We start from the raw sequence: 26,162 nt of genomic DNA, 5'->3' as shown, positions 1-26,162 counted from the left end.
AACATATCGAGACTGGGATTCTCATACATTTGTTTGTATTAGATTTAGCTTTTGATTGAGTTAATAAACAGTTATAATTGTGAAATATAAGGGTTAGTCAGTGTCAAATCATTGAAACTTTTTGCTTTCAAATTATAATATCACAAAAGTGATATAGAAAAATCTACAGTTTCTTCTGAATGTAATTTACGCCATATATGAACATGACGTGTCAGATTCTGCATCTATTAGAACTTTTCAGATAAATACAATTTTATCCGCATAATATAATGCACATTATTAAAGGCTACATGGCCTACCCTGACACAGGTGCTTTTTCCATAATGATATACTAAGATTTCTATTAAGTCTAAGATTCTAACTAACTATTTGCTTTTTTCCTGCTGCATGAATTGCATGCTACAAAACGCTTCCAGGTAAGCTGAGCTACTACAACTATTTTTTAAAGTTGTCTGATAGAGTAAGATGAAGTGAACCTATTAAAGCTGCACTCTCACAGATTGAACGTTTTGACAAAAAAAAAAATTTGTCCTGGAACAACCAATTTTATCAAAAATCCATGGAAACCAGTTTATTTAACTGACAAAAAATAAGATCGTAGATGTTTGAATTTAAGTTCAGAAATTGATGTTTTATGCATTTTTAGCTTGAAATCGAAGAATAAGGAGAGCTATACTACTCACCAAAGCGTTGGCGTCGGCGTCACACCTTGGTTAAGGTTTTGCATGTAAACACCTTTAAGTCATTATCTCAGTAAATACATCAGTTATTGCATTGAAACTTTAGATATGTATTCCCAACTATCTAACATACTAAATTAATGAAGTAAGATAACACTTATTTAAATTTAATGCAAATAATGGGCCTTTATTATTTGACTTAGGAATTCTGGTTAAGGTTTTGCATGTAAGCACACATAGGTTAATATCTCAGGGCTATTCCAGTTAAACATATGTCCCACCCCAGGACGGCAAAATAAAGAAATTCTGTAGGGGGTAGGTCTTTTTCTTAATTTGCTACTGTAGGGGGTGGTGATAAGTCCAATTTCGCTTCTATAGGGGGGCGTCATTTTCTTTTTTGCTTCTGACCGTATCTGCTCATTTATATTCACTGCCCGATGGTGAAATACCGGTTTTTTTTTATCCATATAACATATTTTACCGAACGTCGTGTACAGAATTGGTTTGGATACAAATTTTCGCGATATTACGAGTCGGTTCCGCGGTACCGGAAATCAGAAGAAGTTGCGTCCCTTGACAACAAGATGGCGGAGGCGCCAGAATTTGTAAAGTCGTGGTCGAAGACCAACCTACAAAATTGGCTAGAAACCAATAGTTGCGCCGCATGTGTGGATACGTTTCGTGGTAAGTATACCAAATTGCAGTGTTCGACACTAACGGGGTCCCGGGATCCCGAGGACACCAGTTTTTCAGGAGGGACACCTGAACTTCGAAGTCCGGTATTCCGTCGGGACACTTTAAATTTCTGACTGATAAACGCTAAATATCAATAAATAAGTAGCATTTAATTAATTTATTACCTAAATTCGGGCTCCCTAAATTTCTTGACAGCACATGTCAAAACAATATTATTAATTATCATTATCGGACTCATCAAAGCGAAAGTATAGCTGACTATTTGACTAAAGTTACGTCATGAATCTATAAATAAACAGGTCATTTCACAGGCGCATGCAGGTTAACGCTTCCGTTTTGTTGTTTACATTTTAAACAAGGTCAGAGCTGACAGAGATTTATTATCGGTAAAATACTTCTGTGGAATTGTTTTGCTTATGTGTCAGAACCGCCCAAAAAGATGCCAACTCTGATGATACCTTTTATATAATATGATGCGACCTTTGAGTATTTACAGTAACATTTACGACACAAAAGAACTGCATCCTACATTCAGCATTCTTTGTTAATTGGCATTCAACTTATCAATATTCTTTGTTAATTTTAAAGACATATATTTTATGCCTTGATAAAAAATAATAGAAATAAAATTTGCAGGGTTTTATTCATTAATTCAATAAATTTATAAAATTTTATGACTTTTTGGCGCGAAAATTAACATGTATACACAATTTTTGGTCGTCTGCTCTTCCAGTATGCACTACGACTGTTGGGCAGTCTGATTGATTAATCAACAGCTCTACTAAATATTGATTGGAGTTTTCACAAGCCAGATGTAATATTCCTACAGTTTCTTAATGAAAAGCACCGACATTTGACGAGACCCTGAACCATGATGTATTTTATGCGTATTTTCCAAAAATCTAAAAATAGTAACAACATCAAGTTTTTGTTTACATTGTATCCATCTCTGTTTTTGACTGAAAACAAAAGGGACTTAGACATTCTCCCGCTTTTGAACCCAATCTACCAACTTAGAGACCAAAATATACCTCACTGCCATTGATTCAGTGCTACTAACCTGTCATTACATGCTGCTGAAAACATGTATAATAATTATGGTGGTTTATACTTGCATTACAAATTGAAAAGTAAAAGGATGTTGAATTTAATATTAAAACAGGCTCAACAATGAAAAAATGTAAAAAGTGGAAGGGACTCCTAATTTCAGGAAGGGACACCTGATTTCAAATGTTGGTGTCCCTTCGGGATCCCTTGGAAAAATGGTTAGTGTCGACCCCTGAAATTGACAACAGTTGTCTAGAATTTTATTAGAAATCATAATTTGTACGTATTGCGTAAATGTTATAAATCCGAATGTTTCGTCCCCTTAACATTTCGACCACAAGTTATTTTAAGGTTGTATATAATTACATGGGTGAAAGTTTCAGCCTCATGTGGCTTAATATGCACTTATAGCAACATATGAAGAAACAAGAGAACCGTGGTGTGTAGGTTATAGTCCATATAATGGAAAATAACCAAATTTATTAATGGAAAATAACAAAATTTATTACAAGCGAAGCCCAGCAATAAGTTTTGTTATTTTCCATTACATGAGCTGTAACTGACTTATAGTTCACCCTAGTTTCTAAGCCAATCATCGAACAAGGCCGTATACAGCGTGCCCATTGGCTGCTCGAAGTTCATTTGGCGCACGCCATGTCTGTTGACCTAGTTATAATAATTAACTTATTGGATGCAGATGTGATCTTATATGAAACCTATTCGAGCAAAGATTTGAAAATCTCTGGGTGATGATTGGCTTAGAAACTAGGGTGAGCTATAAGGTCCTATATAGCTCACCTGATCAAAGAGTTACAAAAGAGTAATTGCAAATAATCTTTGCATATAGACGTATAAAAAAATAAACTTCTCAAGGGGGTCCGAATTTGCTCAAAAAATATTCTAAAGGGGGTTCTTTTCTCATCAAATAAACTTCTGAAGGGGGATGGTCCATTTTGAAAGTGCCTTCCTGGGGTGGGACATATGTTTTACTGGAATAGCCCTCTCAGCAACTACTTGATGTTTTGCATTAAGACTTCATACAATGGTACTCAACCATCCAACCTTCCTAATTAACTAAGTTAGATAACTCTAGTTTGCATTTAATGCAAATAATGACCCTTTATTATTCGACTTAGAAAATCTGGTTAAGGTTTTGCATGTAAGCACACATAGGTTTATATCACAGCAACTTCTTGATGTATTGCATTGAGACTTTACACAATGGTACTCAACCATCCAACTTACTTAATTAACCAAGTTAGATAACTCTAGTTTGCATTTAATGCAAAATTATTTCCGTTTATTATTCAACTTAAAAATTCTGGTTTAGGTTTTGCATGTAACCACATTTAAGTCACTATGTCAGTAAATACATCATGTATTGCATTGAAACTTTAGATATGTATTCCCAACTATCTAACCTACTAAATTTATGAAGTTAGTTAATACTTTCTTGAATATAATGCAAATTATGGGCCTTTATTATTTGACTTAGAAATTCTGGTTAAGGTTTTGCATGTAAGCACACATAGGTTAATATCTCAGCAACTACTTGATGGATTGCATTGAGACTTTATACAATGGTACTCAACCATCCAATCTACTTAAATAACCAAGTAAGATAACTCTAGTTTGCATTAAATTCAAATTATGGCCCTTTTTTATTTGACATAGAAATTTGAATACATCATGTATTGCATTGAAACTTTATACACAGGCTCCCAACTATTTAACCTTCTTAATTAATCAGGAAAGATAACTCTTTTATATTATATTATTTTTGCCCCTTTATTATGCGACTTAGAAGTTCTGGTTAAGGTTTTGCATGTTAGCACACAAAGGTTAATATCTCAGCAACTACTTCATGTATTGCATTGACTCAAGACTTTATACAATGGTACTCAACCACCCAACCTACTTGAATAACAAAGTTAATTAACTGTATTTTGCAAATAATGGCCCTTTATTATTGGACTTGGAAATTCTGGTTAAAATTTTGCATGATACCACATTCATGTTTATATCTCAGGAAATACATAATGTATTGCATTGAAATCTAATCTAATTTTACAGTGATCCATGTTTCGCCAAAACTTTTCAATCCTTACACTGAAAAGCGGCGCAATAGTCGAGTGCGCTGTCTCTGTGACAGCTCTTGTTCTTAAACCGTTAGTAACGGTTTAGGCCATAAAACATTAATTTTCTAACGGAAATATGAAAATCTACGATCTGTTTTTTTGTCACCAATCTTATATCATATCCAAGACAAAAAATAAAACAGTTGTAAAAACGGTAAATCTGTAAGAGTGCAGCTTTAATGCATTTATGATCTTAAGTGTTCAACCTTAAACTCACTGTTCACTTCAGTATGTAACGCACGCTACAAGACCCGTCCGGGGTTGTCGTACCACTACAACCATTTCCACAATGGTATGATGGAACCAGAAGAACCAGAACCATCTCCCAAGTCCGTTGGTAGGTTTTGTAAGCTGCTTTTTACTACATGTGTACAATGTATATAAACCACGACAAGCAAAGATGGGTATTAAAGGAAATTTTTTAATTTAAGTTTTTCGAATCATATTAATTTTATCATTGGCCGATTGTTCAGAACTTTGTAAAAGTTAACGACGTTGTTAACATTGTCATTGTTAACTTCCAAATCTTTACTATTCTTGGAGTTTAAAGATCCACTCTAACTCCCAAATATGATTCACCACAATTAATAATTTTGTTTCAATATTCCAAAAAGGATAAATAAATACCGAAAACAATGGTTCTTATGAAGGATTTGAAAGAAATGAGCATAAAACTCGGTTTTTCTACCATTTGAGACTATAGTAAACCGCAGTGAGCACGTCATAAAATAGTTCACCTTTAAAAGTTAACAACACTGTCATTGATTGCAATGTTTTTTTTTAACAAATTTCTGAACAACCGGCCCTATATATTAAAAAAGACGCTTTAAATATCTTACAGTATTATAAACCTTTAAACTTGTTATTTGATTGGTGCAGCCATTCTATTTTTAGTCACCGGAAATTATGTCATATCCTGCTGATGTCAAATTGAACATAAGTTCTATTTTTGGTTGTTGCGGTTTATATGTAAATGTATATTCTAGGGTTGTACTAGAGCAGTTTATTTTGTAGCAAATAGTGTTCTTTTTTGTCTGATCTTGAATAATGAATTCTGTATCAGATTTTAATGTTTGAAAGTCAAATGCCCATTTTTTTAAGATTGGAGAATTTTGTTGTTGAATCTTATTTGTCTAACGTTTAATTTGATTGTATATAGCTGTTTTTTGACAATGTACGTAATATGGAGTTAAGTATAGATTGATGTTCATATTCATAATCTTTTATAAAATTTATACTTGAAAATCTAAATTTAATGAAAAAAAAATCAGCCATTTCTTTGTTTATTGCAGAAGAATACTAACTGTCAACACCTTTGAGAGAAATCTTTATTTTTTAATATGGTCCAGATTTAATTTTCAAAATATGTTTGTCATGATGTTAAACTTTCCTTGTTTCGGTAGCTAAAACTCCTCCAAAATTGGAGCGTGAAGAGCCAGGTGAGTTTCCGCTCCTATGATGCACCATTGCAGTCAAAAGTCACATTATACCGTAGTTATGCCAAAATTGGGTGTTCTTATATCCACTTTCATGGTTTTCAAAATGAACCAGTAGCTGGGTAAAAAATACAGCTGTCTTTTTAAAACCAGATTTAGGAGGTCCCCAAAATATTCACCTACAGGGATGTAATTTGTCCGCAGATGCGTAGATTTTTGGAGATTTCATGGCTCCACGGACCCAAAAATAAATAATAAGAAGTAAAAAAAACATAATATTTTTTAAATCGATTAAAAAAAGGTAGCTTGCTGCTTTTGGTTTTTACTTCATTTGTTGTTTAATGTTAACACTCTAGTTTATTTAAAACTTGAAGCCTAGAATGTCCTTAAAGGGGCTTTCTTAAAAGCCAGTTTTGCTTGTGTGGCTTGGGGTTTTGACCCCTTTGACTCCCATTGGGGGCCGAAAGCAGGCCCGAAATGCCCCACAGAAATGTTTTCAGCCCTTCAGCTACCTGGTCAATATCCATTACCCCTGACTTAAGAGGTGTATATTTTATATGTTAAGATGCACCACCTCCAAATATAGAGATACACCTCTATAAAAATATAAAGATGTAGAGGAACCTAGGTGAAAGCGAAAAGGTTCTATCTGCTTCTTTATTTAATGTCACTTAGAACCTTTTCGCATTCACCCCTCACCTGGGTGCACCTGGTGCACATATATTTTTATCATATCATTTTGGTATCATTTGAAAGGTTATTGTCTACTGATTACTTATTATTATAGATAAACTAATTGCAACTTCTATTTGGGATCTTTATTGCAAGTAAATTAGGACATGAAATGTCCTTTCATGTCCTATTTTGCATTTTTGTCAACGCTTAAAAAGCGTGATGATAACATTTTTTCTGTAAAATTTTAACATATTCTTTCTCAATTCTCTTACCCTTTCATGAAATGATACCAAAATAATATAAGGTCACCCAGGCCTTCAAAATTCACATTTTTGTACATGTGACACCTTAATACAGACATGCAACCATGTAGTTAGTAGGACCCTGTATATTTTTCTTTACTTTTAATACAATGGGACTTTTGACTCAAATGGTAAATCATACACTCCTAGCTTGCTGACCATTGGTCAGTCTTAAGCTTCAGCTTAATTGACCACTTCAAACACTATTTTGACCATTTGACCAATCTGCTTTTTATAACGCTCCCACAATAACGATATTGTGAAGGGGGTATAAAGGAGTCATGTTTGCGGTCCACCATCTGTTCATCTATATATTGCAATATAAACCTTGTGACGAGAATCACCACAACAGTTCTTGGAATGGATTAACAAGCACAGTGAGAAATAATGCAAGATGTACATTTTGTTGACCTTGACCTTCCAACTTAGACATATATATTACATAAAATGTACCAATATGCACTTCTGGTAACCTCTTCAAAACACAGACTACTTCTACAGTTTTTCATGAAATCACTTTATAATTAATTTTGGTAGAAGTGACAAGTATGAAAAAAAGTATTGCAAAATATATATATATATATATATTTTTTTGTTGCCATTAGAAAATTCGTATAACATAAGATCTATGCAGTTTAAGTGATCACTTTACGACACAAACTACCTCCTTTTCCAGATTTTAATGAAATAATGGTTAGCTGTCATCTTTACCAGGAGTAGTAGTGAGGATATTTTTTCAGTTACATTGACCTTGACCTTTGCAGTGTAAAGTTATTGCCTTTTGAGGTTATCATATAGTACATACTATTTATGCACTAAGGTTGACAACCTTGTGATTGAAACAATCCTACGTTTTTTTTGTGGTAATTACTTACTTTTGTACAGATTTGCAACTGTCTTTCCTCGGATGACCTTGACTGTGTCTTTTTGACCTACTTTTAAAAGTTATTGTGATCAAAATTAGACCATGTGTAAAAAAACTTTCATATTGTCCTTGGATGACTTTTACCATGACCTTTCACATACTTAATTTTTTTAAGACATAATAATGGCATTGAAATTAGGACAATATGTACAATTTTGCAAACAAATTTCAATGTCGTCACTGAATTACATAAACCATGACCTTTTGACCCACTGACTTAATTTGTACAGTATTGAAAATACAACATAATGTGACTGGATGATTTTGCAGCTGAATGACATTTACTGTGACCTTTTGAACAACTTTCTTATTTGTAAAGCTTTTGCAACGAAACTTGGAAGTTTTTAACTGAATTGTAACTGCTTATGAATATTGTCATTGGATGACCTTGACCCTTGACCTTCTTTCCATTTTTTTTCATTTTTGCAGATAAATTTAATTATTTTTCTTTGGTGACATTGTCTGTGACATTTTTACCTACTTCCTTGTTCTTGAAGCAACAGCAACCAACAACTGGCGTTGCGGGAGTAATAAACAGTCCTGTGATCAGTCTAGCTTGTCCATGTTCACCATATGCCTTTGCTTTGATTTGATATCATGCAAAATGATGGTTTTGTGATTTGATTGATGCAATTCGCTTAAATCTGACTTTTGCAAATATTTATGTAAAATGAATTAATGCTTTTATTTTGGCATTTTCTATGCATGGAAGAGTCAATGTATGTTTTGGCTTTTAAGGGAATGCATGCTTTGCTATGTAATAAAAGAACTATTTTGCACCTCCTACACATCAAAGCAGCATCCCAGGGTATTTGTCACTTTCTGTGATAGTTTTTATGTGCATTTTGACTGGCATTGGCTGTGGTTTGTCATTTATCTATTTATTGGATGTTCGTTGGGTTTTTGAAAAGTTTTTAAACTTGTTTTGGTCATGCTAATTTCTCCTTGATGAGGGGTATTTCTTTTCTCAAATTTAGTCCAAAATGTCCCATGTGAAAGGAAGAATGCTTTTTTTTGTTAATTTTCATTCTTTGGCAGCATTAAATGCTTGAAAATTTGCTTGATGGTTGTGTACTTCAATTAAATCAAATAATGATTATGCTGGATAATCTATCTTCTCGAAATCTTTTCTTGATCATAAGTTAAAAAAAAATGTCAAAAGCTTGAATATTTAACAGTTAAATGAGCATAAAGATAATTTTACATGATAATAAGGATAATTTAAAGCTTAATATTTATGCCCCCTTTTGAAAAAAGTGGGGTATATTGTTTTGCACATGTCGGTCGGTCGGTCGGTCGGTCGGTCGGTCTGTCTGTCTGTCGGTCGGAATACCAAATGGTTTCCGATCAATAACTTGAGAACGCTTTGACCGAGGGACCTCATACTTGGTATGTGTATTGGTCATCACCAGCAGATGAACCCTATTGATTTTGAGGTCAGTGGGTCAAAGGTCAAGGTCAGTGTGACCTTTACATGAAAAACGGTTTCCGATCAATAACTTGAGAACGCTTTGACCCAGGAACCTCATACTTGGTAGGTGTATTGGTCATGACCAGCAGATGAACCCTATTGATTTTGAGGTCAGTGGGTCAAAGGTCAAGGTCAGTGTGACCTTAACATGAAAAACGGTTTCCGATCAATAACTTGAGAACGCTTTGACCCAGGGACCTCATACTAGGTAGGCTTATTGGTCATGACCAGCAGATGAACCCTATTGATTTTGAGGTCAGTGGGTCAAAGGTCAAGGTCAGTGTGACCTTTACATGAAAAACGGTTTCCGATCAATAACTTGAGAACGCTTTGACCCAGGGACCTCATACTTGGTAGGTGTATTGGTCATGACCAGCAGATGAACCCTATTGATTTTGAGGTCAGTGGGTCAAAGGTCAAGGTCAGTGTGACCTTTACATGAAAAACGGTTTCCGATCAATAACTTGAGAACGCTTTGACCCAGGGACCTCATACTTGGTAGGTGTATTGGTCATGACCAGCAGATGAACCCTATTGATTTTGAGGTCAGTGGGTCAAAGGTCAAGGTCAGTGTGACCTTAACATGAAAAACGGTTTCCGATCAATAACTTGAGAACGCTTTGACCCAGGGACCTCATACTAGGTAGGCTTATTGGTCATGACCAGCAGATGAACCCTATTGATTTTGAGGTCAGTGGGTCAAAGGTCAAGGTCAGTGTGACCTTTACATGAAAAACGGTTTCCGATCAATAACTTGAGAACGCTTTGACCCAGGGACCTCATACTTGGTAGGTGTATTGGTCATGACCAGCAGATGAACCCTATTGATTTTGAGGTCAGTGGGTCAAAGGTCAAGGTCAGTGTGACCTTAACATGAAAAACGGTTTCCGATCAATAACTTGAGAACGCTTTGACCCAGGGACCTCATACTAGGTAGGCTTATTGGTCATGACCAGCAGATGAACCCTATTGATTTTGAGGTCAGTGGGTCAAAGGTCAAGGTCAGTGTGACTGTAAGCTGAAAAAAGGTTTTCTGATTGTCCATATTTTTTTAATGCATGCACAGATGATTGGGATTGATGTATAAATGTTTGTATAGAAATGATTTTCTTTTATGTTACTATTTTAGTTGGGCATTTATTTGCCTTCTTAAGTTATTATAAGTAGATGACCTGCCTCATATGCATCCAATGACAAATCAGCTGTCATTTCAGTCCATGCATATTTCATTCAATTGTCCAAATATTTCTGGCAACTTGGCGCTCAGGGGGCATAATGTTTGACAAACATCTCTTGTTATCATTTCCTTTAATATTATCTTTTTGTAATAGAGCTCTAATAATCTAGTTGACTTAATTTTTATAGATATTTTTAGAGCTGCACTCTCACAGATTGAACATTTTGAAAACTTTTTTTTTTTTTGTCATGGAAAGAGACAATTTTAGCGGAAATCCATGGAAACCAGTTATATAAGACTGCGGATAAAAAGTTAGATCACAGATTTTTATATTTAAGTTAAAAAATGGATGTTTTATGCATTTTTAGCTCGACTATTCTTAGAATATGGAGAGCTATACTATTCACCCAAGCGTCGGCGTCGGCGTCACCCCTTGATTAAGGTTTTGCGTGCAAGCACACATAGGTTAATATCTCAGCAACTACTTGAGGTATTGCATTATGACTTTATACAATGGTACTCAACCATCCAACCTACTTAATTAACCAAGTTTGATAACTCTACTTTGCATTTAATGCCAATGATAGGCCTTTATTATTTGACTTAGAAATTCTGGTTAAGGTTTTGCGTGCAAGCACACATAGGTTAATATCTCAGCAACTACTTGAGGTATTGCATTGAGACTTTATACAATGGTACTCAACCATCAAACCTACTTAATTAACCAAGTTAGATAACTCTACTTTGCATTTAATGCCAATAATAGGCCTTTATTATTTGACTTAGAAATTCTGGTTAAGGTTTTGCGTGCAAGCACACATAGGTTAATATCTCAGCAACTACTTGAGGTATTGCATTGAGACTTGATACAATGGTACTCAACCATCCAACCTACTTAATTAACCAAGTTAGATCACTCTTCTTTGCATTTAATGCCAATAATAGGCCTTTATTATTCAACTTAGAAATTCTGGTTAAGGTTTTGTGTGCAAGCACACATAGGTTAATATCTCAGCAACTACTTGAGTTATTGCATTGAGACTTGATACAATGGTACTCAACCATCCAACCTAATTAATTAACCGAGTTAGATAATCTATTTTGCATTTAATGCAAAAAATTGCCCTCTTTTATTTGACTTAAAAATTCTGGTTAAGGTTTTGTGTGCAAGCACACATTATTTTAATATCAAAGCAACTACTTGATGTATTGCATTGAGACTCGATACAATGGTACTCAACCATCCAACCTACTTAATTTACCAAATTAGATAACTCTAGTTTCATTTAATGCAAATAATTGCCCTTTATTATTCGACATAGAAATTCTGGTTAAGGTTTTGCGTGTAAGCACACATAGGTTAATTTCTAAGCAACTACTCAATGTATTAAATTGAGACTTTATAGAATGGTATTCAACCACTCAACGTAATTGAATAACCAAGATATATAACTGTATTTTGCAAATAATTGCCCTTTATTATTAGACTTAAAAAATCTGGTTGAAATTTTCCATGTAATCACATTTATGTTACCGGTACTATCTCAGCACATCATGAATTGCATTGAAATCTAATCTAACAGTGATCCATGCATGTTTGGCCAAAACTTTTCAATCCTTACACTGAAAAGCGGCGTAATAGTTGAGCGCGCTGTCTCTGTGACAGCTCTTATTCTTAAACCGTTAGTAACGGTTTAAGCCATAAAACATCAATTTTCAAACAGAAATATGAAAATCTACGATCTGATTTTTTGTCAGCAATCTTATATCATTGGTTTGCAGATATTTACGCAAAAATTTGCTCTTTCCAAGACAAAAAATGAAAAAGTTGTAAAAATGGTATATCTGTAAGAGTGCAGCTTTAACAACACATTTCTTTCTATATATAAGGCACAATTAAACACATCTGCTTGAAAGTTAAAGTCAAAATTATAATTGGACAGCTTTTTTCTGAGCCTTCAAATAACCTTACATTTCAGTGAAGGTCACACCTACGCTAGTATTCCCAGGTAAGGGCTGTGTCGTCGTGACACGTGCTGTGGATGTGGTTCACATTATCTTGTGCAGTCAGTGGGTCGCATTCGCATCATCCATTGCCATCCTATCTCATTTTTCAGATCATGCCTTGTGTACCTCATTTTTTTTCAGCTCTTTTTTAAAACAACATGCAGGTGTTGGGTACACCAAGGGCAAACATTTTTGTCCTCTTAACCCCACCCCAGGAGCAGGGAAATTTGTCAAAATTCCGGGGTCAGCAGTGTCGAAAAACATTGATAGGTGCAGCATGCCTCATTGAACTCATCTTTTTCAGCTTGGTGATCATGCAGGATTGGTGCCTTTGCAATCTGCTTCGATATTTTAGTATTGTAGCCACTTTATCATTGTCAAAAACATCATCGTTCATTTTCCGATTTCCATAAGCCAAGCTCATTCTGTTTATATTTCATTATTTTTAGCCTAATTTATATATATATACGTATGTCAGGTATTCATTGGTTAGAAAAATAAATATCACTGAGAATACCGGGGTAGGTTTCCATTCATTTCTGATGATAACAGTGTACCGGTAAACAGAACATAGTTTTAACAATTCATTGCTCAAGGTCCATGCGTTGCATTATTTAAATGTAAAAACTATCTTACATGCTTTCGAGTGATTAATTGAGATTTATCAGAGAAATAAAAACGATATGCATATCGGTTTCAAACAAAAAAAACTAAACAATTTGATATTTTTCACTCTATGCTCATTATGATTTTAGCACACTCCCACTTCCAAGTCAAACATCAGCGTACATGGGAATGGGACACAATTTTGATTACGTCATTACCGAAAAAACCTTATATTCACATGTAATTAACTGTCATTTTATATTCTTTTTAATTATCATATCATAAACGAAAATAAAAAAAATGTTTAATTTAGTGTACCATTTAATTGTGTACAAAGTATCTGCTGTTATATCTTTGCTGGACATTATGTTGCTTAGCAAGTAACCCAATGCAGGTTTACTGTATCAGCTTGTGCAAATTAGAGTATCACATCGTTTATGTAATTATAATATTAACCCTTAGGCTGCTGATGGCGATTTTAAAGGCTTTGCAAACAGCTTGGAACCAGACCAGACGCCGAGTAACTCGGCGTCTGGTCAGGTTCCAAGCTGTTTGCCACTTAGTCAATATATCCCCAAAGTTTCAAGTAAATTGAAAGAAATTTAGAATAAACCAGACGACATTTTTGAGCAGACGACAATTTACCCAGCATGCAAAGGGTTAATATATATCTATATATATATATCGATCTGCGTTTTACCTTCAATAGAAACAATCTTGATTGGTGAAAGACATGATTTATTGCATTTTTTGCATGTCCTCCGACACACCTGATCCACCGTTCTTGCATCATGCCATAGTATCACATTGACATTGTATCTTTCCATCATATCTGTCACGGATATTTTGTTGTTACATTACATGAATCAAGTCTGATTTAGATTATTTTCAATCTATTTATTTTTGTAGTAGAAAATAATTAATATTATCAATTTACATTCTTTTTTTAGTGCAATATTTTTTGCTTTGTCGTCTGGTTTTAAAAAGATGATTTCTTTTTTATATTTTTGGTTCTACATAATTAATGCCTTCTTTCCTGGAACAAAGCGTAATGAATCTTAAGTTAAATTATTGTAATCTTTATAGATCATAAAAATGATAAATATGTTTGCAGTGTCCAGATGACAATCAAAGAATCAAAGCCAAGCTGGCTTTGAAGCTATTGGTGAGGTTGCCTCCCTTTTAAGTAGATTTGCCATTAACATTGACCAATATGGTCTGTTATAATGTGGTTCAATTTCTGGAGCTAACTATGGAAACTTTGATTTTAATATTGCTAGATTTCTGATTACTAAGGCTAGGCTTGTCGATCTACTTGCACTCGGCAAGTAACAAGAAAGTAACCTGGGGCCTGTTTCATTAAAGTATCTTACTTAATAATGATGTGGGGTTTCTTACGATATGCTTGCCGAAGGTTATAGAGATTACTCAGTGAAATAAATAGTTATTTCACTGTTAAAATCAGTGATAATATCAATTTGATATTCTTCACTGTTTTGAAATTGACGCCCGCTCTTGGTTCCAAATTAATCATCAGCATGCACAGGGCTGGGACACAATTTCACCAACGTCTTTTCCTAAATGAGGTTAAGTGCGCATACAAAATTTAATTGGCATGTTTTTTTTCTAGTGTAATTGAATGACTTTTAATTTAAGGCATATTATAAAAAAATATAATATATAAAAATATTTATTTCAGTGTTAAATAGCAATATATTTCACCTCATGAACACCAAAAATGAATATTTCACAAGTGGCTACGCTCACTCAGTGAATTATATTACAATCTTACACTGAAACAAACAATTATTTTCTATATATTTAAATACTGACTGAACATTTTATTCATACAAAAATGTTGCAAAATAGCGAAAATATGACACTAAGATAATCTCAATTTACAACTAAGATTGACTAAGAACTTTATTGAAATGGTACCCAGGGGCATATCCAGGACCTGATGTTATGGGATACATACTTTGGGCCATATCCCTCTTTGAAATTTAAATGAAAGAGATTTGTCTCACATTTGATGCTAGGACTTCAGTAGACCTCCCTCTAGAATGTTTTGTAAATGCATGTTTATGCCTAAAATGGTGCAGTTTGATATATACTCTAAACATATAATTCTACGAATATTGCGTAAAAAAGGTTTTCTTGGCAAATTTAAAGGTGGGTTGGGGGTGGATGTTGTTGTGTCTGTGCCCACTAAATCTGCATATTAACAACAAGACTTTAGTCTTATCAATTAGCTTGCGTCCAGTGCCGAAATCAGCCATGATCTTGTTCAATAGTGTGATAATTATGTTTCTAATACGCTGTGGAATTGCTTACTGAAACCAGACTTTTGATTTTTCCTAATGGCATATGTTTTTCTTTTTAACTTTATTTTAGAAATTGGTATCCATGTGGTTTACAAGGTTGTTGTTTTATTTAAAAAAAAAATATAAAATTTTAAAACTGGAACTTCAATTCATTGTATTGTTCAGTAGAAGTGGACAAAAGCTAGCAAACATTATGTATAAGATGTAACCCTGTTTCTATACGCCCGTTTTAAAAAAAACAACTGGACATATTATTGCTTTACCTGTGGCATTCATGCGGGCAGACAGAGTCTAGTATGTTGTCTTCTGAATGACTTTAGAAGCCTTTGTCCAATCATCACCAATCCTGGTCAGAATGTGTATGGGCATAACATCTAGTTTAATTATTAGTCATATCACTTTTGTCACTTTAAAGTTATCACCCTTTAGTTATATAAATTACCTAATATTGGTCTTGTCCGCTCAATAACTTTAGAAGCCTTCGTCCAGTCACCAACAAATTTGGACAGAATGTGTATTGGCAAGAAAATTCAATAACTGGCCATATCGCTAAAGTCACTTCAGAGTTATTCCCTTTTTCTTTAAAACGGTCTTGTCCTCTCAATAACTTCCTAAGCCTTTGTCCAATCATCACCAAATTGGTCAAAATGTGTATTGGCATATTAATATCTCGTTCATAGAAAGTACCTAAAAAAATCGGTCTTGTCCTCTCAATAACTTTCGAAGCCTTTGTCCAATCATCACCAAATTTGTCAAAATGTGTATTGGCATATTAATATCTCGTTCATAGAAAGTACCTAAAAAAATCGGTCTTGTCCTCTCAATAACTTTCAAAGCCTTTGTCCAATCATCACCAAATTGGTCAAAATGTGTATTGGCATATTAATATCTCGTTCATAGAAAGTACCTAAAAAAATCGGTCTTGTCCTCTCAATAACTTTCAAAGCCTTTGTCCAATCATCACCAAATTTGGTCAGAATGCGTATGGGCATATTAATATCTCGATCATGGTAATAACCAGTCATATAGCGCTTGTCATTTTTGGTCAAAATGTGTATGGGCATAATATCCTCAACAAGTTTAATAACTAGCCATATAGCTTGAGTCACTCAAGAGTACGGAAGTCACCTTCGATTATATTTTGATTATATGAATAACCTCAAATTGGTCTTGTCCGACCAATACCTTAACAAACCTTTGTCCAATCATCACCAAATTTGGTCAGATTGTGGTATAGGCAAAATATCTTGCTCAGGTTCGTTATCCAGCAATGTCGCCTCCTGAGTTGTGACCCTTGAATCGTCAAAAACTGTAAAAACAGAGTTTGCCCTAACTTAGTTTGTGTCCTTAATTTAAGACGGGCGTATTTTGTGACAGTTGGCGCTATTGTTTATTAAGGGAAGCAACCTCATTTTCAAGTTTTTTTATTTATGGATAAAGGTTATTAGTATGTATTTACCAAAATAAATGGGCTTACTGTTTTGCAGACACTCAACCCATTTATTCGGTAATCGCATATTAACAACCCTTGAACCAGCTTAGTGTTTGACATTATATTTTTACAACTAACACAGCCTCCATTTAATTTAATTGATTCCTGATGATTTACCAAAATAAATTAGAAACATTTGAAAAATACAGACATTTCATTGGACAAAATATAATTTTGAACACTAAATCAGGATAGTGTTCAAATTATATTTTGTCTGATGGCCAAGCGTCTGTTGAAATCATACAAATTCACCTCATTAATGTCAATAATGGCTGACTGCTTATTTACCAAAATGAATTAAAAGATTTGAAAAACACTACATATTGGACAAAATATAATTTCGAACAAAAATAATGGAATAAATTGTTTACCATTTATGGAAATGGGTTTTTTGTGTCAAGAATGAAAAATTATTTCAAGTTTTTTATTTAATACTTTGAATTTACAGTTTGTGATACTTACTAATAATGGTACCATAGGTTATGGCTTAGTTAATACTAATTTATGTCATGTATACATGGTGATACATTAGAATGTAGATTTTGTACTTGATATTGTCCTGTAGTTTTATGATAAGGCCATGCCAAATTGATTCTGATGTTTAGCATCATCTGTCTGGTAGGTTTTAGCCTTTCAAAAGCTAAAAATTAAACCATTTTTAAAAACAATCAAAAGATATCCACTTAAAGTGCATTTGTAAATCTAAAAATATACTGTTAGTAAAACATAAGTTTAGAAGTATAGATGTATCATGAATCAAACTCGTGTTAAGCCTTCAATGTTTTATAAACATGCATGTGTCTACATTTGTCTTTAAAGGGACTAGACACAGATGATACAATTGCAAGATAAAAAAAGAAAATTGTAAAAGAACTTACATAAAATTCACATCCTTGTGTACAATGCATTGAATCCTACTTACTTATGTATCACATAGCTTTTGACACAAGCATCTTTCGCAGTTTTTTCACTTTTTCCGAATAGAAATTTACAGGGGTTGAATATCCCTTAAATTCCAGTAAGATTGAAAATAGTGTGAGTATTTTTATCTTTACTATTAAACAGATTAGATTTAAACTGGGAAACCATTGTGCGCTATTTTCAAACAGGAAACACAGACAGAAGCATGATTGTTGTGTTTGTTATTTTTATCATGTAAAACGATGTATTAATATCTGCCTCCTAGCAATTCTAGGTTTGTTTTTTTGGGGTAATAATGTATTTGCGGATTTTGGGACCATCTGGTGTATAGCCTCTTTAATCTTTATATTGCCGTAAAGCTTATCTGCTGTATATATTGGAAACGGTTTGAATTAAGGATACTATGCACATTTTTTTCATGACATTTATTTATTTTTCCTGTCTGGTAGGTAGGTATTGAAATTAGAACCTGATGCTAAACATAGAATCAAATTGGTCAAGCCTAATGTGAAGTACAAGGATAGATAAGGAAACAAAGTCATTTTTAGACTTTAAATTCTAGCCTTTAGTCATAGTTTTGTATTAACAGAGCGTGGTGAAGATGGTAAAGTGCAGAACAGCAACTATTGTGACTTCTGTCTCGGAGACTCCGATGAAAACAAGAAGACTGGGGAGTCTGAGCAGCTGGTTTCGTGCAGCGATTGCGGAAGATCTGGTAACTAGGTTCAAATTGTATAAGTAATAGGGAGAAAACTGGAATATTATTAAACCTTACATGTCTTGCAGTAACCTCTGTCTAGGGGCTCACAGGAGAAAAAAAGATATTTATTAACTAGTTTGCTGGCTTAATTGCTTTCTGCAGCAATTGGATATTCTATCCTTTTGTTTGACTGATATAACCCAACTGATGTCATGGTATTTAAACTCTTTACGTCCTTAAATCTTGGGCACCCCACTTTCATGCAGTTAATAATAAACATGACCATTCAGAACTCCTCGGCCATTTTCCATCAAAACCCACCTCGGATGTATGCTGGTACATCAGTAGAAGTAGTTTATAAGATTTAAATAATAGTATTAATTAATAATAGTGTTTTAACATGAATTTTGTACATCACAGTTTAATTTGATTGTAAGGCGTATTGTAAGGCGTATTATCGCATAAATAATTAATATTCCTATGAATAAAGTCATTAAGTTTAATTACTAAATTGAAGTTACTACTTGATCAATTTGCAGCGTAGTTAAATGTACTGTAAAGATTTCTGACGAGGTAAACCGTCCATATAAATATGAGGGTGTTTTCAATGGAAAATGGCTGAGGAGTTTCAAATGGACAATCTCAGTGAAGAATCGTCCTTTGCAATGTATAAAAAAATTATTGTATATTTTTTTTACATAATTATTATGCAAGTTTGAAGGAAACTTTTACCATATACCTAGTCACATGATTTTTCTTTTTCAGGTCACCCAACTTGCCTGCAGTTCACGGCAAACATGACTGTTTCCGTGAAGAAATACCCATGGCAGTGTATTGAGTGTAAATCCTGCGGACTGTGCGGAACTTCTGAGAATGATGTAAGCTTAATAGCAGGGTTAGAAATTCCCATTTTCAAGGACTAGCCTGAATTTTCATATTTTCTTATATGAATTGGCAAATATACAATCCTGTATACTTCCTACTTATACAAAGTCAATTTAATCAAAAAAATAATTCCAGAATTTCATCAGCGGCTTGAACAGATTTCAATCACTGTTCGAATAGCAGACTTGTATATTTTTTTAGTGATCAAAATTTGCAAAAACCAGCAAGCAAGGTAGTCAAAAAAACATGGGTTTTGTCATATGTTCATTTTCAGTCTTATAAGTTTTAATTTAATAAAAATATGAATATGTATTATGCATAGAAATAGGAATGTGATAGGAATGGGATGCTAGTACTATTAATCAGACAACTTAATTAATCTCCCCTGATGGACTTAAAAGAACAGAAAAATTATTACAACATTTTACTATACTCTTGTAAATGAATTGTTGTTATAACCTTAAAGTAGACATATGATTTTATAAATTTTCAAAATGGTCATCTTAATTAATAATCTTATATCTGTTGCCATGGAAACAAATCATTGTACATTGTTTCCAGGAGCAGCTACTGTTTTGCGATGATTGTGACCGTGGTTACCACATGTACTGCCTCAACCCGCCCCTGGCTGAGGCCCCAGAAGGTATACAATTTTAAACTAAATTAAGCATGTGTAATATCTAGCCAATCTTTTTCTTAAGGGATTTTTTTTTAGGTTTGGTGTTGTATGCGTCCTTGGCTTGGCATACAGAGATTCATACACTTTCATTTTCACAGATTGAAAGTTTTGAAAACTTTTTGATTTTTTGTCTTCAAATGAGCCGAATTATGCGTAAATGTCTGAAAATCTGTGATATAAGACTGCTTATAAAAGATGAGATCGCAGTTTATAATATTTACGCTCGAAATATTGATGATTTGGATCTGAAAGTGTTACTAACGCTTTAAGAAAAATGACAGTTTTCCAAACCATTTAGAGCTGTTCTGTGAGTTTTCCTATATTACTGATTTGAAATCATTGATGTCAAAATCATCATTCTGAAACAAAAAATAAAAAAAAGGTTGTCGATACAGTCAAGTTGAGAGAGTGCAGCTTTAAGGGCAACACACTAGCGTGTAGCAAGGCCCATTACTCTGGAAAAAATATTTGTCTAATTATGCTCCTTTATTAGGTGGGAAAATTGAGCAAGTGTTGGCTGCCATTTGCATTGCTCTTAAGGAGTGATGTTTTAACATTTTATCCTGCTTTTTTTCAGGGAACTGGAGCTGTCATCTGTGTATTGAAGAATTCCATGGTGGAAAGAAGCCAGCTGGAATGGCTTAAATCTTGTATTGTCATGGAAACAGTGGTTACCATGGCAACTGTTTTAATTTTGTCTATTTTCTTTGGTGTTGCATTATGGCTTTTGAAATAATTTTCATGGAATGCTATGGCAGCCATAAAGGGATCGCCATATTATTGGTGTTGTGTATGGCTTAAAGTGGTTACTCTGATAACTATCTCTGATATCTATATGAGGTCACTTTCATTGGTGTTTCATTATGGCCTAAATTCCTGTTTACACAGAATAATGGTTTCCGTGACAACCAATAAATCAGGCTTTTTTTTGTGTTATTTTTTTCATTGAGTTCAAATTCCTGGCCCCTATATCTCAAAAGTTCTTCAGCGTAAAAAGCTTTAGTATCTGATCTCATTAGAACCAATTTCTTACTTATTCCTGATTTTAATTATGAATTTGCCATGATTATCATATAAATAGAGTTCTAAAGTCCAAAAGCTCTAAAAAAAGTTACATAAAATAATGAGCTTTGAGGCCAGTTGTTATGAAAACAGTTGTTACCATGGCAACATATTGGACCTTTAATGAGTATTGCGTAAGTGTGAGATGGTTTAGATGTTATCTTGTGTTTGGAAAAAAGGAGATGAAGATGAAAATTATTTAAAGCTACGTTTTTGTAAAGTGACCTTGTTCCGCATACTATACGATATGAGTATAAATAAGTGATTACTTTCCTTTAATGTTGTTAGTTAATTTGTATTGTGTTTTAGGCTGTAGTTCCGCAAATCAATTACGGTGTTATTTGGAATTAATCATGAAAGTGAATTATAAGACCACTTTATTTAAATATGTTCATATGATTGCAATGTTAATGTTAATTTAAAAGCAGGCTGAAGAATCTTAAATAAATCTTGGTGAGGAGCCGAGGGATATAGATAATTTTAGATAATTACACAGAAAATGGAAATATGTTGACTTTCTCTACAAGTAATCAAAATGTCCTAAACCAATGTCACATTTCATTTCATAAACTTTACACTAGTAATACACTTGTGAGATGAAAGCAATGTTCATATTTTTAAGTACATAGGTTTATCAGTAACTGTTCTGAAATTAATTGTTTTAAAAAAATTATTAATTAACATTACCTATTCTTAGCTGGGACCACTAACTAAGTCCTACTCCCAGTTATAAGGTAATGACAGGCTCTTATCGGTTACATTTTGGGGCCACTCAAAGTATATTTTGTGTTTGATATTTATTGCCTGTGAACAGAAAATCATGCTTGTTGTGCTTTCATTTTGTCATTTTCATGATGTTATGGTATGTTTGTTTTGATTAGAAAGAATATATTACAAAATATTGTACAATTTACAAAGACTAATGATCATTGCAAAGATAAAAGATTTAGACAACAGAATTTAATTCTTATAGAATATGAAAAGTATGTCATGCTTTCGATATATCAAAGATATATTAAATATCAACCTCATTACATAAAACATTTTTTTTTTGTATTAATATAAATGTAATATGTGGAAAACCATGACCGAGACATTTCCTTTTCATCAAATTTATCATCAGATTGTGCAGGCATTTTTATACAGCATTTTCTTAACCATAATCTTCATTTTATCACTGATCTATATTTCATCATTTCCAACAATACAGTATGTCTGTGTACATAAAATGAATGTTGTTCTTTTTAAAATATTATGTGCATGTAGAAGAATAATAAATAATGAAAGATATTACTTTTAACGAGTATTTTATCACCTTTATATGAAAAAAGACGCTTTAACAAACGGGACCGAATACACTTTTGATAAGCATACTAGTTTTCCCTTACTAAAGATTTTAATGAAGGGATATATATGGCATTGGGTCCATCCATCCATCCATCCATCTGTCTGTCAGAAGCCATTACTACATACTAGAATGAAAATTATATAACCTATATGTGGTGATGGACTTGCAAGAACCATCTCGAAGTCAGTAACACAAGAGTAATTGCCCTTTAATAAATGAAAGAAAAGCTAATATGTGGCATTACTATGTAACTAAGTAACAGCCATTAATGTAACTTACTTCAAGTGTGAAAGACAAGTTGGTGGAACACAATCATGCAAGATTCGGATCAGTTGTACTTAAATTGCATTATTATAATAAGGTAAAATTTGACAGTCAAAAACCATTACTTAAGATCTTCTTGACAAAAGTTAATGAATAATATGGCTCATAACATTGCCATTCATGGCCAGATTTAGAAAGGATTTGGCGTCAGTAACCACCATAACCTGACAAGTGGTGTGCCACTCTCTGGTCCCTAGCTTCAATATTGAGGTAACTGCATGCTGCTCAGCAGCATGTTGGGGTAGTCATTGCCTACATCAAGGCAGCATGTTGGGGAAGTCATTGCTTACATCAAGGCAGCCTGTGGGGTAGTCATTGCCTGCATCAAGGCAGCCTGTGGGGTAGTCATTGCCTGCATCAAGGCAGCCTGTGGGGTAGTCATTGCCTGCATCAAGGCAGCATATGGGGAGTGTCATTGCCTGCATCAAGGCAGCATATGGGGAGTGCCATTGCCTGCATCAAGGCAGCATATGGGGAGTGTCATTGCCTGCATCAATTCAGCATATGGGGAGTGTCATTGCCTGCATCATGGCAGCATGTGGGGAGTGCCATTGCCTGCATTATGGCAGCATATGGGGAGTGTCATTGCCTGCATCAAGGCAGCATATGGGGAGTGTCATTGCCTGCATCAAGGCAGCATATGGCGAGTGTCATTGCCTGCATCAAGGCAGCATATGGGGAGTGTCATTGCCTGCATCAAGGCAGCATATATGGAGTGTCATTGCCTGCATCAAGGCAGCATATGGGTAGTGTCATTGCCTGCATCAAGGCAGCATAGGGGGAGTGTCATTGCCTGCATCAAGGCAGCATAGGGGGAGTGCCATTGCCTGCATCAAGGTAGCATGTGGGGAGTGCCATTGCCTGCATCAAGGCTGCATATGGGGAGTGCCCCATTGCCTGCATCAAGGCTGCATATGGGGAGTGCCCCATTGCCTGCATCAAGGTAGCATATGGAGAGTATCATTGCCTGCATCAAGGCAGCCTGTGGGGTAGTCATTGCCTGCATCAAGGCAGCCTGTGGGGTAGTCATTGCCTGCATCAAGGCAGCATATGGGGAGTGTCATTGCCTGCATCAAGGCAGCATATGGGGAGTGTCATTGCCTGCATCAAGGCAGCATATGGGTAGTGTCATTGCCTGCATCAAGGCAGCATAGGGGGAGTGTATATAAATGCAGCATATGGGGAGTGTCATTGCCTGCATCAAGGCAGCATAATGAGAGTATCATTGCCTGCATCAAGGCAGTATATGGGGAGTGTCATGGTCTGCATCAAGGCAGCATATGGGGTAAGTCATTGCCTGCATCAAGGCAGCATATGGAAAGTGCCATTGCCTGCATCATGGCAGCATGTTGGGGAAGTCATTGCTTGCATCAAGGCAGCATATGGGGAGTGTCATTTCCTGCATCAAGGCAGCGTATGGGGAGTAACATTGCCTGCATCAAGGCAGCATGTGGGGAGTGCCATTGTCTGCATCATGGCAGCATGTGGGGAGTGTCATTGCCTGCATCATGGCAGCATGTGGGGAGTGTCATTGCCTGCATCAAGGCAGCATATGGGGAGTGTCATTGCCTGCATCAAGGCAGCATATGGGGAGTGTCATTGCCTGCATCAAGGCAACATATGGGGAGTGTCATTGCCTGCATCAAGGCAGTATATGGGGAGTGTCATCAAGGCAGCATATGGGGAGTGTCATTGCTTGCATCAAGGCAGCATATGGGGAGTGTCCTTGCCTGCATCAAGGCAGCATATGGGAAGTCATTGCCTGCATCAAGGCAGCATATGAGGAGTGTCAATGCCTGCATCAAGGCAGCATATGGGGAGTGTCATTGCCTGCATTAAGGCAGTATATGGGGAGTGTCATCAAGGCAGCATATGGGGAGTGGCATTGCCTGCATGAAGGCAGCATATGGGACGTCATTGCCTGCATCAAGGCAGCATATGGGCAGTGTCACTGCTTGCATCAAGGCAGCATGTGGGAGTGTCATTGCCTGCATCAAGGCAGTATATGGGGAGTGTCATTGCCTGCATCAAGGCAGCATATGGGAGTGTCATTGCCTGCATCAAGGCAGTATATGGGGAGTGTCATCAAGGCAGCATATGGGGAGTGTCATTGCCTGCATCAAAGCAGCATATGGGAAGTCATTTCCTGCATCAAGGCAGCATATGGGGAGTGTCATTGCCTGCATCAAGGCAGCATATGGGGAGTGTCATTGCCTGCATCAAGGCAGCATATGGGGAGGGTCATTGCCTGCATCAAGGCAACATATGGGGAGTGCCATTGCCTGCATCAAGGCAGCATATGGGGAGTGTCATTGCCTGCATCAAGGCAGCATATGTGGAGTGTCATTGCCTGCATCAAGGCAGCTTGTGGGGGAAGTCATTGCCTGCATCAAGGCAGCATATGGGGAGTGTCATTGCCTCCATCAAGGCAGCATATGGGGAGTGTCATTGCCTGCATCAAGGCAGCATATGGGGAGTGTCATTGCCTGCATCAAGGCAGCATATGGGGAGTGTCATTCCCTGCATCAAGGCAGCATATGGGGAGTGTCATTGCCTGCATCAAGGCAGCATATGGGGAGTGTCATTGCCTGCATTAAGGCAGCATGTGGGGGATTGTCATTGCCTGCATCAAGGCAGCATATGGGGAGTGTCATTGCCTGCATTAAGGCAGCATGTGGGGGATTGTCATTGCCTGCATCAAGTCAACATATGGGGAGTGTCATTGCCTGCATCAAGGCAGCATATGGGGAGTGTCATTGCCTGCATCAAGGTAGTATATGGGGGAAGTCATTGCCTGCATCAAGGCAGCATATGGGGAGTATCATTGCCTGCATCAAGGCAGCATTATGGGGAGTGTCATTGCCTGCATCAAGGTAGTATATGGGGGAAGTCATTGCCTGCATCAAGGCAGCATATGGGGAGTGTCATTGCCTGCATCCAGGCAGCATATTGGGAGTGTCATTGCCTGCATCAAGGCAGCATGTGGGGAGTGTCATTGTCTGCATCAAGGCATTATGTGGTTGAAGGTATTGCCACTGTCCTGTGAGCTTTGCCTTTTGAAGTAAAATAAATTAAACTGACAAATAGCCGGAGTGTTGTTGACTTCACATTTAACTTGCTATAAATGCTCACTGGTACAAAAGCGCATACTTACTGTTGAGTTATGCCCTTAAATGACTGAAAATCCCCAGTTCTATTGATATAGTTTAACTTACATGTTATCTCCTTTTTCAAATCAAGGCTTCCAATATTTGGGTAATAAATTGT

The 26,162-nt window shown here is 35.6% G+C and overlaps 1 protein-coding gene across 6 annotated transcripts in view; it reads left to right on the top strand.

Moving 5' to 3' along the window:
* LOC128205015 (zinc finger protein DPF3-like) overlaps positions 1 to 22,513 on the top strand; it is a 30,368-nt gene extending 7,855 nt beyond the window's left edge. For 3 of the 6 annotated variants that reach the window (XM_052906435.1, XM_052906419.1, XM_052906412.1), the window contains 7 exons: positions 4,791 to 4,898; positions 5,965 to 6,000; positions 12,527 to 12,556; positions 18,487 to 18,612; positions 19,363 to 19,475; positions 20,044 to 20,125; positions 20,739 to 22,513. In XM_052906435.1, coding sequence (XP_052762395.1) covers positions 4,791 to 4,898; positions 5,965 to 6,000; positions 12,527 to 12,556; positions 18,487 to 18,612; positions 19,363 to 19,475; positions 20,044 to 20,125; positions 20,739 to 20,806 — 563 coding nt within the window. In that variant the 3' untranslated portion in view covers positions 20,807 to 22,513. The remainder of the gene's footprint in view (positions 1 to 4,790; positions 4,899 to 5,964; positions 6,001 to 12,526; positions 12,557 to 18,486; positions 18,613 to 19,362; positions 19,476 to 20,043; positions 20,126 to 20,738) is intronic. The other 3 variants (XM_052906444.1, XM_052906426.1, XM_052906449.1) reach the window with 3 other exon arrangements.
* The last annotated feature ends 3,649 nt before the right edge of the window (positions 22,514 to 26,162 follow it).

This window comes from Mya arenaria, chromosome 2 (assembly GCF_026914265.1).
Source record: "Mya arenaria isolate MELC-2E11 chromosome 2, ASM2691426v1".
NCBI lineage: Eukaryota > Metazoa > Mollusca > Bivalvia > Myida > Myidae > Mya > Mya arenaria.
Note: the sequence above shows the minus strand (reverse complement) of the source record. Positions and strands in the feature narration are given on the sequence as shown.